The following is a 17,872-nucleotide window of genomic DNA, read 5'->3' on the forward strand; positions in this document are numbered from 1 at the left end:
ATGCACATATGTATTATATAAAATATATTACATATAATTTGATAGTTTGTCATCCCTTTCTTCATACTTCCATAAACAAACAAAAGAAAAATCACCCATCTATGAAAGAATGACTACACGTATAAACACACAATAGACATAAATTTACTTTTTCCTCTGTGGAGTTTCATGCAGGAAGAAGTTTATTAAATATGATTATCATATAAAAGAAGTTTATTAAATATGATTATCATGACCCAGTAAGAAAAAAAATTCATTTCCTTGGTACATCAAAGCAGATCTAAGTCAGTATTTTGCTCTGTGTGGAAACTTTGAGACATGTTTTCAGAAGGAGTTTTGAAAGACAGCTTTCAAAAACTTACATCTTAGCAAACTCTTCACTTGGCAGCTGCTAAGTTAGTCTAATGTTTATACTGACCTCAGTACTTTCCCTCTGTGCATTATGTTTGCCATTCCAAGAAGCCTTGAACTATCAAGATAGGGTTAGTCTTTACAAGTCACATTTTGTGTGAAGTGGCTATTGGGGACAATGTACTGTCAGATAAATGTTTCTAAAGGAAGAATTACTGTTTAAATTGATGTGCCTTCACAGGGCAGTATAAGCCCTAGCTCCTGCTAATTTAAGAATAGCATCTGTAGTATTCTCTAAAGAAAGGGGGGAAAGTCTTTCAGGTTTATTTTAAACATATCTTTTTTTGTATTTATTTAAAGGCTTCTTTTTCATGAGGAAGCAGGACTGTGACTGTGGAGAGGGAATGCTGTTTCATAATACCTATTATGGCCTATTAATTTGTTACCATCCATTCACCTTTGTTGATGAAATTTTAATTTTGCCCTTGCTTGAGCATATTGTAAGAATTGTATAAACTGCTGCTCCCCATGCTGACAAAAAGGTCCTTTTAGAATGAACAATTGGGAGCTCATTTTGTTTCTAGAGCACATTTAAAATAACTTATGAATGAGAGTTGTCAGACATGAGATGCTGTATTAATTAAATCTTTTTCTAGTCTTTTTGCTTCGCCAGCTAAACCAACCCTTTAGAAAAATACATGACCACCGTAATTATAGAGGAGGAGACAAAAAAGTATCCTTCACATTCCTTCGCCTGAATAAGAATAAGAACTCAATTCATCTAAATAATAACCCCATTAGCTGCTTAACTCGACAGTGTGCATGGGAAAATTTTCAACACGGAATGTAAAAAAAGTGTTGATTGGGTAGATCATTTTCAAGGTTTTGTTATTCTGAGGTTCAAAACGATCATTTTGAGTACATCTGATCTGTCAGAGCTAGCAGCTTTTAAAGTGTTTATGACTTATGACAAAAGTTTTGTGTTCATATCCACACTAATGCATCTTTGTCTTTTTACACCCAGCAACAATATCATTCAAAAATAGATGATTTGATTGAAGACACTGTAAAAGACATCATTTCACAGCTTGTTTCAAAGGTAAAGAAATTTATCATTTATTCACTTTGTCATTGTTGTTGAATATTGATTCCAGAGATAGAATTATTAAAAATGTCTACATTCCCTTTTTTAAAAAATCTGATTGAACAAGAAGAATGAATTGGAAAAAAATGGAAGCACATACACCATTTCATCTAAAGTTTTTGACATAAAGTTCATAACAAATTATTGCTTTGGTTTGGTGTTACTTGGGGGGAAATTATTTTGCCTTTTAGAAAAGCTGTTAGAAGTTCATGGTCTTGTGCTGTCCTCTTTACAGCACATAACCTTGAATTTAGTAGGGGGAAAATGTTAGATGCTCAGTTCATAAAAGCAAAATGTTGTCATTATAGATTGGCAAAATGGACAGCTACCTACATCACTAGTGTGCCTACTTTTGGCCTCTAAAATATACTACTCTCACCTTCTTGCAAAGATTTGAAATTCCTCTAATAGAGAATTAAACAATTAGAGATAGTCTTAAAACAAAAATCTATAAACTCAGAATATTCAATTCACTAAAGAAGGGTCTTTTAGGCTATAGATTTTCCCTCAGTTTCACTGGTCAGGAATGCTTTTACTACCTATAATATGTATGACAGCTCAGGCTAGCATACTAGTCTATAAGAACTTGATTCCAAAAATAGAATTTGAATGACCAGAAGAACAGGTCAAGATTAGAAGGGATCTTGGGGCTTCTCCTCTAATCCATACCTCAGCAGAAATCCTTTTTACACGATCCCCAATTTAGTTTAGATCTAAACATCAGATCCCCTTCTTAAAAAAAGGGGAAGGAAGGACAGAATAGGCCCATGTACTGAAAACTTCAAGGAGAAAGGTGTTATTGGGGCAAGGAGGAGAAAGTGAAAATGGAAAGAAATTATTTCAAAGATATAATTTACTCCTCCATAATATTGCAGTTGGTCCTCATAGACTATATTAAAATTTTTGTTCTTATTAATATCCAATAAGTATCCACACACCATTAGTTCCTTTGTTTCTGTACAAATGGTTCTTTCTCTCTTTTCAAATTTCACATGGGACAATGTTCCCAATCTCTCTTCTGTACTTGTGTATTTTGCATTATATTTATTTGCATGATTCATAACTACCCTCCCTCACTCCGCCCAGGAACTTAGGAAAAGGCAGGGATAAAATTTTCTACCTTGTTTACATCTGATCTCTTGAGATCTGGGCTTTAGGTGAAAGGGAAAGGCAAACTTTGACAATGGCCACCTATTCTTCTCCTAACCACCATTACCACAGCATATACACAAACCATTTTACCTGAGGGTGAGGGTAGTAAGTAATTGGGAAATAAATCACAACAAAAAAGAGATCAGAGCAAAGAGAGAAATTACTTTTAACAGTCTTAGTAATAGTTCTAGGGGAAATATTCCACATGGAAATTTCTAACTAACAGCAGCTTATTTAATTACATTTATGAATTGAGACCATTTTAGCATAAGTAGTTCCTCTACCAATAAAGATGGTGACTTATTCTTACCTTCTACTTCTGAGCAATCCCTCTTTCTTTAAATACTCCATAGAGTTGCTGCCCAACTGCACTAGCATATATGTGTCTGTATAAAAATATATATGTATATATGCATTATATATACATGTGTGTGCATGTATATGTGTGTAGAAATATACACACATACAAATATGTATATGCATGTGTGTATGTATATAAGTATACACATATGTATGTATATAATGAACACCCTTGACCTGCTACTTTCATACTGGTTTCCTTGCTGTTTCCCCTCCTTTTCCAAGTATATATAGCCTTTTAAGTCAAAAATGTAGCTAATCCTCAGAAATATACCTTAGACACCCCAAAGCAAGGCAGGAAGGGGGAAGGCATACCAATGGGGATTGGGGTAGCGGGAACATTTTCAAAGTTGAAACAGAGAGAAGATGGCCCAACAGATAGAGAACTGGCCTTTGAGGCAGCACACCTTGGATGCAGGTCAAGTAGCCTCACCCTTTAGTCCTTTGGACACATTATAGGTTCTGTGTTTTTCCACAGGTTGTTTGGACCTTGAGAAGTTACCCCAAATCTCAGGCCCTTCTACAGTTTTTTTAAATGAGTGTATCAGTGGAGGAAGGCTCATCTCCAAGAGTGCTCTAAACTCAAGAAAGCACAGGTCTCTCCCAAAACAAACACAAAGTTTTAGTAGGAGGTTTTCGCCAAAGGGAGTTTTGCTTTACTTAGTTATGTCTAAGTAGGGGGCTTCACTTGCTGTTTTCTGTGCCTTATCCTTGGTCGATCAAGAAGCATTCTGAACTAAAGAAGGGTCTATTAGGCTATAGATTTTCCCCTCAGATTCACTGGTCAGGGATGCTTTTACTACCTATGATACGTATGACAGTACAGGCTAGCATACTAGTCTGTAAGAACTTGATTCCAAAAATACAATCCAGAAGAATGGGTCAAGGTTAGAAGGGACCTTGTGGGCTTCTCCTCTAATCCATACCTCAGCAGAAATCCTTTTTACACGATCCCCAAGAAGAGATGTCCTGCCTTTATCTGATGATTTTCCATGACAGCAGTTGATTCTACTTTGTCACTCCTCATTTCCAATTATGGTTGTTTTTTTTTCCCTTTCAAATTGAAATCTGTATCTTTGCAGCATCTGTACCTGTTACTTCAAGTTCTGTTCTTTGAGGCCAAGTTAAATTGCCTTTCAAATAAATGATAGCAGTGATGTCCCACATCATGCCAGGTCTTTATACCAGGTTCTTTCAGTAGCTCTTCATGTAGGCAAGTCAAGTAACCTTATCATCTTGTTGGACACATTCCAGTTTCTAAGTATCCTTCCTAGAATCTTGATGTCTAGAACAATGCAATCTGCCCAGAGTACTGACTCAGTCGCCTGAGTTCAAATCCTGCCAAAGACGTTTTATTTTATCAGTGACCTGGTCAAAACTAAATAATCTCCATAAAATGTAGATGATAATATTACCTTTTTCACAGGGTTATTATGAGGATCAAATGATATAACAAAACTTAAAATACTATATAAATGCTAGCTACTGTTATTATGCAACAAATCTATCATTTCATTAAGGACACCTTTTGGGGCATCCAGACCTGTAATTTTATTGATATAGGAGCATAAAGTAAAGAACCTCCTCTACTAATGCATATTAGCAACTGTTGGTTGCATAGTTTGTCATTTTAAACAGGCCCTCCGGCCCTGAGGGACTATCTTGATGAAAATTACATAACCAGTATGTATCAGCAACAGCTTGAAATCACATCTTCCTGATTCCAGAGTTGGCTCTCAACACTCTGCACTCTTACTTCATTCTGATTTTCTGGATTCTGTGCTCTTGTTAATTAAGCTTGAGGCTGCATTTGGTTTGTTTCTTTGTTTGGGGTTGGGAGGACTGCCACATCACTTTTGCAAGCTTGCAGTATGTTAACTTCAAGATTACATGAATTGCTATCTAGCTGTGACTCCCCCAAACTGCACTTATACTTGTACAGTCATTTTTAAAACCCAGTACAAGATTTTATATCAATCACATTTCATCTTATTTCTTTAAATAGCAAAGGGAACATAACCAGAGGAAGGATTCTGTGGTACTCTATTAGAAATTTTCTTCTGGGTTGATGTTAGTCCATCTAGTTTCTTGGTCCAGTCATTCAACCAGCCTGTACGCTGATACAATTCATGTTTTTCTATCCTCATATTTCCCCTTGGATAGTGTTAAAGATTGTCTCTTGAATTTAACTGAAATTCAAATATACAATGAATTACTATAGCATTCCTCTTATCTACTAGTTTAGTAATCCTGTCAGAAAAGAGAATGAAGTTAGTCTGGCATGATCTATTTATGATAACTTTTTCAGTGTTGAGATGCTATAGTTTTAATAACATAGTCTAGAATTGTGTTAACAATCAAAGCCAATATAGCTTTCATAATTTATTTTGGGAATTTTCTATTACATTTTATTATATTCTAGATTTTTGTTAGGAATTACTTACTTGCCCATAATTTCAGAGATTTACCCTCTTCCACTATTTGAAAATTAGGGTTCTTTTTTTATTTTTTTAAATAACTTTTTATTGACAGAACCCATGCCAGGGTAATTTTTTTTACAACAATATCCCTTGCACTCTCTTCTGTTCCGATTTTTCCCCTTCCTCCCTCCACCCTCTCCCCCAGATGGCAAGCGGTCCTTTACATGTTAAATAGGTTATAGTATATCCTAGATACAATATATGTGTGCAGAACTGAACAGTTCTCTTGTTGCACAGGGAGAATTGGATTCAGAAGGTATAAATAACCCGGGAAGAAAAACAAAAATGCAAACAGTTTACATTCATTTCCTAGTGTTCTTTCTTTGGGTGTAGCTGTTTCTGTCCATCCTTGATCGATTGAAACTAAATTAGCTCTCCAATCTGGAATTATGCCCAAAAATTTATCAAACTGTGCATACCCTTTGATCCACCAGTGTTTCTATTGGGCTTATACCCCAAAGAGATACTAAAAAAAGGGAAAGGGACCTGTATGTGCCAAAATGTTTGTAGCAGCCCTGTTTGTAGTGGCTAGAAACTGGAAAATGAATGGATGCCCATCAATTGGAGAATGGCTGGGTAAATTGTAGTATATGAATATTATGGAATGTTATTGCTCTGTAAGGAATGACCAGCAGGATGAATACAGAGAGGCTTGGAGAGACCTACATGGACTGATGCTAAGTGAAATGAGCAGAACCAGGAGATCATTATACACTTCGACAACGATATTGTATGAGGATGTATTCTGATGGAAGTGGATTTCTATGACAAAGAGACCTAACTGAGTTTCAATGGATAAATGATGGACAGAAACAGCTACACCCAAAGAAGAACACTGGGAAACGAATGTGAACTATTTGCATTTTTGATTTTCTTCCCAAGTTATTTTTACCTTCTGAATCCAATTCTCCCTGTGCAACAGGAGAACTGTTCGGTTCTGCACACATATACTGTATCTAGGATATACTGTAACATATTTAACATATATAGGACTGCTTGCCATCTTGGGGGGGGGGGGGATGGAAGGAGGGAGGGGAAAAAACGAAACATAAGCGAGTGCAAGGGATAATGTTGTAAAAAATTACCCTGGCATGGATTCTGTCAATACAAAGTTATTATTAAATAAAATAAAATTTAAATTAAAAAAAAAGAAACTAAATTAGCTCTCTTTATCGAAGAGATCCACTTCCATCAGAATACATCCTCATACAGTATCGTTGTTGAGGTATATTCTTGATAATTTTATATTGTGTGGCACCTTTCTCATTTTCTGTAATTTTTCATAGATTTCCTAGATCTCTGAAAGTGCCTCAATAAGTATAATCATAAGTTGCAATTGTTATTTTTATTACTCTAACATGTAGATCACCCAGACCTGAAAACTGGAAGTGGAGATCCTAGTTAGAATGTTACTACAATAGCCAGAAGAAAAATAATATTCTAACATGGGAGTGGTGATCTGAAATTCAGACTTTTCCAGGGAGTACAATATTATTAAATAGTGAATCCTTTGCTCCCAATGCAGGCTTACTATACCTTTCTGGGCCTGCTCAGATTCTTTGTGAAGAATGAAGCTTCTTTCAGTATGAAGTTAGTACCTCTTCTGTCAAGACAGAAAGAGAAGGCTGACCCCACTCCCCAGAGTGACTATCAATCTGCTTATTACAAACAGTTCTTATCAAGTTAATCCTCTAGTCAAAAACCTCAATGGCTTTTTATTGGCTCCTAAATAAAATAGCATCCCTTTGACCTTATATTTAATAAATATTTGTAATTTTTAAAATAAATATTTAATATTTATATTTGACCTTATATTTAATATTTAAGGAACCTCACAATATGTTACCAAAATACTTTTTAGACTTATTTTACATTTCTATCTTTCACTGACCATGTGTTACACCAAACCATATTATTCCCTGTTCGTCAATCTAGCACTCTTATTCTCCCATGGATGTCTTTTGAGATTATGACCCTCCATTCTGCATTATAAACTGACATCCAACACTTGTTGGTAATGGTGTTGGTAGAGTTATAAGTCCAGAGTTCAGGGCATTCCCTTTTATACAGCAGATGCTTAATAGGAATTTGCTAATAAGAAATTTTGAAAAATATTTTGAGAGTGAAATTTATTTTTGTGTTCAAATTATAAGAGGAATTTAGTTTTTATGTACTTTCATCAAAATTAAAGTAATAGCTATCTCCTTAGATAAGTAGCTATTCTATTTAAATGGCAGGATTTTTTAAAGTTAATTTTAAAAATCAATTTTTTTTCTTTTCCTCCATTGGGGAGAAAAAGAGAAACAAGCTATTTGTTAAAAATTGCAAAACAAATTATTTCATTGGTCATATTCAGAGAATATATGTGTCTTTGGACAATCTGAATCCATCATTTTTCTGTCAAGAGTAGTATACTTCTGAAAGTAGGTCTTCTGAAATGAGATGATTATTATATTGCTAGAATTCTATAGTTCTCAAAGTTGTTTGTCTTCATGGTATTGTGTTAATTACTCTAATTCTGATCATCTTTTTTTATCAGTTTATAAAAGTCTTCAAAAATGTTCATCTTTATAACATTGATATAATAGAATAAATTGTTCTGGCAAACTTGCTTCATTCTGAACCTCTCTTTGTTGTATGAAACCATCTATTTTCTCATTATAGCACAACAGTATTCTGTTGCAGTATTTTTTAAAAAGTAAAGAAATTATTAAGATGATGAATTCTGAATCCCATTGGGAAAAAGTTTCAAATAACCTAGGAGCTACCTTTCTCTGTGATACACCTAATTTAGTTCACCAGGCCTCTTGGGAAACAGCTCCAGAAGCCCATCTTTCTTCCCTTCTCCTTGACAACTTAGAAGAGAGGAGGAGGGAGGGTTGTGCCATCTTTTCAGGATTTTCCCCATAATTAGCCTTGGAGGTGTCCTCCTTAAATATTCGCTTCTAGTATAAATACATGTCTATTTTAGCAAAATGTCATATTGGAGGGAGGAAGAGAGGTATATTAACTAAGACTGCATGTAGGGAACTATACAATGCTTTTGCTGACCCCAATTTCTCCTGTTACAAACACCCATATTTTTTGACAGTAGCAATATTCTATTAATGTTGTATAGTTGTGAATCACAGAATGCCCTAGTATTCAAAGAAATAAATGTCCAGGTTATTCAGATTATTAAAGGATCCATGGCATCTATGAATAGAACATTACGTGTTACCTAGATAGAATTCCCTAGCAGAAATAACAAAGAATTTCTGTGATGAGACATATAGACAGAAGAAATGGGCTAAGCCAAGAGCAAAAGATAAATTATTGACAGTTCATGTATTAAATTATTTGCCATGTATATCAAAAAACTAAAGAAATATCTTTAAAAAGTCAATCACTTACCCTGGAAAGAATTTATAGGCTAATATGGATGAGAAGATAAGAATGAGTTATCTTCTACAATTCAGGGGTCCTCAAACTTTTTAAATAGGGGGCCAGTTCACTGTCCCTCAGACTGTTGGAGGGCTTGACGATAGTAAAAATAAAAACTTTGTTTTGTGGGCCTTTAAATAAAGAAACTTCATAACTCTGGGTGAGGGGGATAAACGTCCTCAGCTGCTGCATCTGGCCCGCGGGCATAGTTTGAGGACCCTTGTCTATAACATCAGAATATCCAGTGATGAAATTATAGATCCATTAAAATATTGAAGGAACATATATAAACATATGATAAATAAGATAATAATAATAATAAATTTCCTATATCCTCAAGTATAGTAAGAAAAAGTTAGATAGCATGTATTAAAAGAACTCCTCATAACAAAATGGTTTACATAAATCAAATGGTTGACCTGGCAAGATGCTAAAATGCTTTTCCCAAAATTTTCCCAAAAATAATATGGTCATAGTGTTCACCCTATATATAATTGAAGGAGGTGGGTACAATTGAATCTCCTATTGATCTACTACAATCCTTGAGATTTTTTTGCCATTACAATCAGCTCATTTGTGTCATTCTTTCCAGAAAGTTCCTTTTTCTATATATAAAGCTTCATTATCAGAAAAGAAATGAAAACCAAATAGGTCAGTTGTGATTAACAAAGCAGGAAAATGAGTGAGCCCTGGGCAATCAAAAGACAACATGAAGGTAATGGGTGGTACTTCTACAGGGAAGTGACATCCAAAAAACTAAAGCAAAAGAAAGAGTGATCAGGGAAGGAGTGCCAAAGACAAACTTCAATTGGTGATCTTTTATCTCAACCTCATCCTGAATTGAAACCTATTTAATTTCAGATGTCTTTCCACTAAAGTCAGATGCTTTCATGCTATAATTAAAATTTCTTCTAGCCCAACCATTCTAGTATTCAAATGTAAATATATATATTTCCCTTACAACTGTATCATGGATTAAAATAGCAAAACAATAGACAAAATATAAAGAGCATTTTGATAGCACAAAGTTTGCCCAGGGAAAGTGTGCCTGACAACAAAAATAATGAATGGTTATTACATGTCCAATTGTGTTACTATAAGGCAATTGCCTTCTTACAGATGGAGAATTATCATCATAGAAGGATTATAGAGAGTCCATTTTGAAAAAAAAAAAAGCATTTGAAGAAAAAGAGAGAAAATGAGGGGGAAATATGAGATAAGTAAAGTGCCCCTTATATAGCATATTATTACCATTTAGATGCTGGTCTATAAAGATATACACATGCATGCACACACATACATATACACATAAAGAAGATATAGATATATAAATTATACATAGCTCTATAGAAAATAAATACATGTGTGTTTATGTAAAAGTATTATCTTTTAGTTCTTGCAGGATTACATACAATTAATATTGTGTTTGGTGGGTCTGGAACATCTTGCAAAATATATAAAAAGGCCCCCAAATCTCAGTTGCTTCTTTATATAAATTTTGCAGTTACTTTTTTTAATCTCAGTTTTTCATCTTAAGCTGTGAAGCATCTCTTCTGATCAACTCTTTCAGTAATAAATGTGTCTTCTGAGGAATTATATACTTTGCAATGTAAACTCCACAAATATCCTTATATTTGCTTAATGAAATGTCATAACATACCAAATGCTATGTTTTGTACCCACAAGATTCTGTGAGAGTAACCTACTGTTTTATCTTGAAATTTTTACTTTTACCATTGCCTTTTTCAGTTGAGGAAAAGCAAAACTTAGGTGGCTGTTTGAATTCAATGGTGATTTCAACTGAATATGCCTTGTGACGAAGCTTACATTTAATTTTTGTCAGTCATCCCAGAATGCTTTCTTCCACTGTTGCCTTGAGAGCTCACATAGAAGTAGCAAGGAGGTAATTACATACAAAGACCTTAACTGTTAAAACAGTGTTCAAACAAACCCATTAAATCGCATCAACAATAAAGACCAGTGAAACAAAGAGATTGCAGTGTTTCATTTCAACTTGACATTCTCAAGAGAACAGAAAGCACAAGGCAAACCCAGAAGTACTTATCTATTCCCTGAGCTATGTGGAGAAAGTTCACAGGAAGCAGTTAAAAACACAGTAACTATGCCCTGCATTCAACTGATTTTCTTTGGGACTTTGCTGTTTTGTGCTGTTACATAGTGGAGAGCAACTTAATACTATAAAATCCAGATATAATGAAGATTAGTTATAAAATTGGCTCCTCCTTCTATGGGTAATTTAAGAAGTACCTAGCTCAGAAAACCATTCACTTATGAACATTCTGGTAAGGCTGGCAGGGTCCCAAAGGTATAGGAGCTGTTCACTGCCATGTAAGCAATAAGTGTCCCTGATGGATCCCGGCACACTCTAGGGACCATTAGGAGCAGGAAAGACTACAAGGAGACGCTTACAATTGGTCTTAGGAAGTAAAGAATGTTGTGACATGATTCTAGCAGTTCAAGTTGGCTGTGTGAAACAGCTGCTTTCAGAGAGAACTCTATATATTGTTTTACTACTCAGAGGATAAATGAGAAGCAGAAAAATCAGTGCCTAAAATCTATCTGCTTCTCATCTAGAACCTCTTCCCGTCCCACCTCAATCAAGTTATTATCATTTGACTCAAAGCTTTCTTACCCATCACACTGTGCTTCATTCAGGATACCTACCTACTCCTATAGGGCCCCTGACTTATGACTTAACTCATTTGGGTATTCACAAAATACTGTTGATCATACTTTGGGAACATTGATTTTGCTCTCCAAACCACTCAAAATACATGCCATTTATTTCTGCATCTGTGTATTTGAATATACGTATTCTCAATGGTAAGCCCTTATTAGAATATGACTATGTCATGCTTTAAACAGTTCAGGTTTTTGTTACCTTAGAGATTGTCTCTCTCCACATGACAAATGAGATCACCCAGAACACACTTGCTCTTAATATTTGAGTTACAAGAGACAAGGCATTTTCCACAGAGAGCCATTAAGTTTGGAATTCCCTTTCCCTGGTCTGACATAGCCCAGGGGTATTGGCCTTCTGGGTTAGTAAAAAACCACATCAAGTGAGGTTAGCCTTTCTTGATTAGCGATAATCCTATTGGGCAGGAAGAAACTACTAATTTAGCTTTAAATTATAAGTAGTTTATGATTTTGTCTTTTTTTCTTATTCATGTGTCCCTTAAGACATTTGCACAGCCATGTTTATTTTGTGCTTTAAAAAATTGAAATAGTAATTTGCAAATTTTCTGTTTCTATGCTCTTATATCATGTCACAGTATAAGGCAGAAAAATTCTGTAGGGAAGTATTTCTTTTTGTTACATAAACTATTTTGTAGAATTGATCAACTATATAGGCAAACTTATCTCTCATGCATGCACAGGGATTCTATGCTCACCAGAGACTAATAAGTGTCCCTAGAATTGCTAACACTTTTGTAAAAGACACTGTTGACAAAAACAAAAATTAATCTTTGTTGATATTCCATCCCCTTTCAGTTATAGAAAACTTTGTTGTTATTTCCTCTTTGAAAGTATGTACTATTCTTTGTTGTATCATACAAATGGTATATTACTTTACATTATTTGTCCAATGAACCCTATCCACTTCCACTACTTGATTCTATCTCCCCAAAGCATTTGCCTATTTTCACCTGGATTGTATGACTTTGATCATTTCAATAAACTGCATTGTGATCATTTTTAGGCAATCTTTGTGTCCATGTGAGCATCTCTCCCAAATAGCCTGTAAACTTCCTCAGGAAAAGAGCCATTTTTTTGTTTCTCTTCTAGGACAAAATGATATATGGGATACTACTTTATAAGTAGTGGATGCTTAAAAGAGATTTTTTTTCATTCATGTCATAGCACAAAATTTTTAACTGCTCTTTCATTATCTTTTTACCCTTTCTCCCTTCATATACATGTAAGACTTTTTGGAAAAAAGGAAAATAACAGAATGTTATTCCAATCTTTCATTTCCCAAATTTCTTTTTATGAATATTGTGAATATTGAAAACTATTTTGAGAATGTGCATATAAAATTCAAGTTCTCTGTTAGTGGTCTTAAATATCCTATTCAAAAATAACATAACCAGTGTTAAGTTCAAGGGCTAAAACAAAAGAAAACATTGTTTATTATTTGGAAATGAAGAACAGCAGATTTTCTCACTTAATATCAGCTAAAAACACTAATCATCATTGAAGTTTGAACTTTAAATTGTGAAAATTGTTAAATATATTGATAGCTAAGCTTAATACCTAGTTAGCTCAGGTTCTTTGGCAGCACCAGGTCAGTACAAGGAATTGATTGGAAGCAGGCAGAGAATATGTCTATGTTCTATACAGCCAAAGTTCCACATAAAATAGAAGAAATAGCTTACTTTTCTTGTGCTGGATCTACTAATGGTTGTCCTATTATGTTTGTATTTGTTAATAAAATTATCTCAAATACTAAATATTTTGTGTTGTTCTACAGTTCGTTTCAGTATTGGAAGGTGTGTTGTCTAAGCTGTCAAGATATGATGAAGGTACTTTCTTCTCATCCTTTCTGTCATTCACTGTAAGTATTTGAATAAATTCACTTCTCCATTTTAATGATCATATTATTTGTTAATCCTAATTTTTCAAATTATCTGTTTCTTTCTTATACAAGGTGAAAGCAGCTGCAAAATATGTTGATGTTCCAGTAAGTATTATTCCTTTATTTTCGTTTAATTTCTTTTTTGAACTCTAGATAACTTCTTTTTTATTGTGATTTTGCTTTTTTATATAAAACTCTGTGGGGTTAGATCAAGCATACTTATTTCTATTTCATGGAATTTAAACTTGGAAAAAAGCATGGGTTCTTAGATATGAAGGGAAGGAAAAAAAACAGCCTGGAAATGGGACTAGTCTATATAATACTTTGTATACATTTATTTGTATTGTCTCCTCCATTCAAATGGAAGTTTCTCGAGGGCAAGGACTGTCTTGTGCTCTTTTGCTAGTACCTAGCATATAGTAAATGTTTAATAAATGTTGATTGATTGATGGCAAGCCCTTAACTTCTCAGTGCCAAAAAAAAGATGTCTAAGACTACTAGCTGCAACACATTTGTAGATCTGCATAGGAAGAAAAAGTTTCCTCATAAAGCTTTCCAAAACTAATGAAATCCTAAGTCTAGATCAAAAAAAAAAAAAATAACAACAAAGCCTGTGTCTTACATGCTTTAAAAAAAAGCACTGAAATTAAAATCCAAAAGATATGGATTTGAGTCTCAGTTTCAACACTTGCTAGCTGTGTGATTTCAAGTAAATCAGAAAACCTCCCTGAACCTGTGAATGGGAAGACAACTTGTGCTGCCTATCTTATGGAGTGGTTGTGAAGCTCAAAAGAAATTATATATGTCAAAGCAAATATTGGTATCTCCAAAGAGTAAAAGGTTTGGACATGTCCCTTCCCTGTTCAAGAAGCTCCAGAGTATTTCTCTCTCATGTCTAAGGTAAAATGGGAACTCCTCATTGGACATATAAAGTCCTTTATTGTCATACTCCTGCCTCATTTTCAGGCTAATTACACATTATCCCACATGTTAAATTCTGTGGCCCTGCTAGATTGTCCTGCTTATTTTTTCAAATCCAAGACATTCTGTCTCTTAGTTCCATGCCTTTGCAAATATTATTCCCCCATACTTAAAATGGACTCCATGCTCATCTCCACCTTGTAGAATTCCTAGCTTACTGCAAAGCTCAAATCAAATGCTACCCAGTACAGGTCCTGTTCTGATTCCCCTTTCCTGGTAACACCACCAAGAGATTACTTTATGTATATTTATATGTACTTATCTATGTTCAGGTTATTTCCCAACAGTGGAATGTAAACTCCTTGTGATGGAGAATTGTGTGTGTGTGTGTGTGTGTGTGTGTGTGTGTCTTTGTATCCAAAACCCTGAACATAAGATATATTTGGTGCTTAATAAATGTATCAGGTATTTAATAAATATCTATTGAATAAATGAATGTATTTTGTAATTATAAAACTCTATATAAATGTAAGTGATTATTGTTCTTTGTATTTCCTCCTCCCAAAAAAAGTTTTATCAATGTGCCATTCACATGATAGGGGCTCAATAAGATAGATGAATAAAAGTAGATGGATGGATGGATGAACGAATGGATATGTTCTATGCAGTAAACTTCTGGCGAAAATATCATTGGAGTGGAGATTAGAGTTTAGAAGATTGAGGTAAGAGATTGCAGAGGAATTCTCTTTTGAAAGGGAAAAGACTCAGAAGTTATTTGTTAGAGGAAAAGAAAAATAAAACAACTAAGAGATTATGAAAGTAAAGAAATATTGATTCGTAAGGTGACAAAAAACCCCAAAGTATAAAAATTATTCAAATAAAAAAATGTTCTTGGGAGAAAAAACAAATAGAGAGCCATTGCTCCAGGAAAACTTTAAGATTTTCAGAAATACCTTGTAGGTGCAACATAGTTAAAGACATGTAAGTTAATTATGGGACAATATAGCACAAATACCTTTGTTTGCTTATAATTTCCTATCTGTAAAAAAAAAAAATTTTTAAATATAAGCTCCAATTCAGTTTCAGTTGATCAAGGATGGACAGAAGCAGCTACACCCAAAGAAAGAACACTGGGAAATGAATATAAATTGCTTGCACTTTTGTTTTTCTTCCCGGGTTATTTATACCTTCTGAATCCAATTCTCCCTGTGCAACAAGAAAACTGTTCGGTTCTGCACACATATATTGTATCTAGGATATACTGTAACCTATTCAATATGTAAAGGACTTCTTGCCATCTGGGGGAGGGAGTGAAGGGAGGGAGGGGAAAAATCAGAACAGAAGTGAATGCAAGGGATAATGTTGTAAAAAATTACCCTGGCATGGGTTCTATCAATAAAAAGTTATTTAAAAAAAATATATATATATGTATATATATAAAAGCTCCTCAAAGGCATCAGTTTTCAATTTGAGTGCTTTGCCATTAGTCCCTAAAATGTAGCAATAGTTGAATAATAATTATCATATGAATCAATGAATCATTAATTCAATGATTCATTGAGAGTCATTTTGTCTGTATTTGTATATAATAAATATGCATTATCTGAAAAAAATAATTTTCTATCTGTGTTGATGAATAAACTGTCCTTGTAATAGCTATTTGATTTATGTAAGGTTAACTGTATGTCCTTTTACATCTGAAATTAACAGGACAAAGTCATACCAGGATATTCTGGGGCAAACCTGAATTCTAGCATTTCTTGATTTTAGTAAAGCAACTGACAAATTCTCCTCTGATTACCTTGTGGTTAAGATGATAAAGATATAAACTGAACAAAAAGGCTATCAGTTGTATTTGCAGCTGGTTACACCACCCTTTTCAAAGGCTTTGATTAATGATTTCGTGAGGACCAGGAGAATGGTATTTAGTGGAGCAACACAAGTATCCATTGAAGGTCATATTCTAAGCAAGGCTGTTATTTTTTTAGTGACTTCAATGAAAACACAGTTGTTCTATTTATCAAATCTCTTTATGATACAAATATAGAAGGTATACTGTGTATAACAGTTGGTAAAATCAAAATTCATCTTTATCTCAAACAAATAACACTAACCAAACCAAGATTATATTTATTAGGGATACATGTGAAGTCCTGCCTTAATGAATTTCACAAAGTCAAAATTGGGAGAAGCTAATGTGAAAAAGATGTACAGATTATGTGTATAAAAAAAGACATCAAGGTTTTGGTTAACCTCAGATTCCACATAAATCAGTAGGATCATGTAGCTTCTAGAAATGCTAGCACTATCTTAGACTACACTAAAATGTAAATAATTCATGTCAGGAACTAACTGTCCAGTGGTACTATGTGCTGATCAAATCATGTCTAGAGTATTATAATTCATTATGACTACATTTTAAGAGGCATTAAAATTAGATTGTATTAAAAGAAGAATATATATGGTGACGAACAATCTAGTTTTTAGATCCTTAACTTATATGGCTTAGCTCAGAAAAGATTTAGAGAAAACATGTTAGTAGTCATCAAATATTTAAATTGCTGACATATGGAAAGAGCAAAATTAACTTCTCGAAAATAAATAAGAGAAAAGCTTGAGAGTTACAAAGAGACATATTGGCTCATGAAAAATAGAGCGTTTAAAGAGTTAGTCGTTGTTCTTTCATAAGAAAAATCATTCTAACATTTATTTATCTAACCATAGAAAAGGTTGCTACCCGAGATGATGAGCTCTCTGTTTATTAAAAGTATTCAAGAAGAGTCTAAAGCAGACTAGTACAGAAGAGACTATTTGTGTTAGGTATGAGCTTGTGTCTATAGGAACATTCAATTCAACAAATATTTATTGATTCCTAATGCATACAAAGCACTGTGTTATGACAAGAGATGCCATACAAAGATGATGAATCACAGAGGCCAGACTCTGAAGGAGCCCTACAAAATAGAAAGGGAGGGAATAGTATTCAAGTAATGATAATGCAATTCAGAACATGAGGAGCATTTTTTAAACTTTGCACACTCTGTAAATGCAAGCTATTTTGAATATATTGACAGAGGTCAAATAGAGGCATGAAAGATTCAGGGAGAGAAAATCCACTTTCAAGTGGTAGTTTTCAAGGAAAGGTTCATGAAAAAAGTGCCTGAGCTGGATCTTGAAAATAAATTATTGGTAGCAATAATAATAATAGTATTATAATAGCTAGTATTTATGCTTGCATATATTGTTTTAAAGTTCTCTTTAAGGTCTTTACATAGGTTCTCTCATTCGATCCTCTCAATAATCCTGTGAAGTTGGTACTATTATTATCCCCATAATACTGAAGGGAAATGAAAGGTGAGAGATTTCCAGTGAAGAAGGTAAGTGTAATTTCAGCAGACAATAGAGAAAGTTTGTTACAAGCAGGATTAGAAGCATGAGGTT

General features: G+C 34.0%; 1 protein-coding gene across 5 annotated transcripts in view; it reads left to right on the forward strand.

The window, feature by feature from the left end:
* The window catches only part of CADPS2 (calcium dependent secretion activator 2), a 678,782-nt gene that overhangs the window by 604,473 nt on the left and 56,437 nt on the right, over positions 1-17,872 (forward strand). For all 5 annotated transcript variants that reach the window (XM_052001541.1, XM_052001542.1, XM_052001543.1 and 2 more), the window contains 3 exons: positions 1,376-1,450; positions 13,406-13,489; positions 13,583-13,615. In XM_052001541.1, coding sequence (XP_051857501.1) covers positions 1,376-1,450; positions 13,406-13,489; positions 13,583-13,615 — 192 coding nt within the window. The remainder of the gene's footprint in view (positions 1-1,375; positions 1,451-13,405; positions 13,490-13,582; positions 13,616-17,872) is intronic.

Source organism: Antechinus flavipes, chromosome 5, assembly GCF_016432865.1.
Source record: "Antechinus flavipes isolate AdamAnt ecotype Samford, QLD, Australia chromosome 5, AdamAnt_v2, whole genome shotgun sequence".
Taxonomy (NCBI): domain Eukaryota; kingdom Metazoa; phylum Chordata; class Mammalia; order Dasyuromorphia; family Dasyuridae; genus Antechinus; species Antechinus flavipes.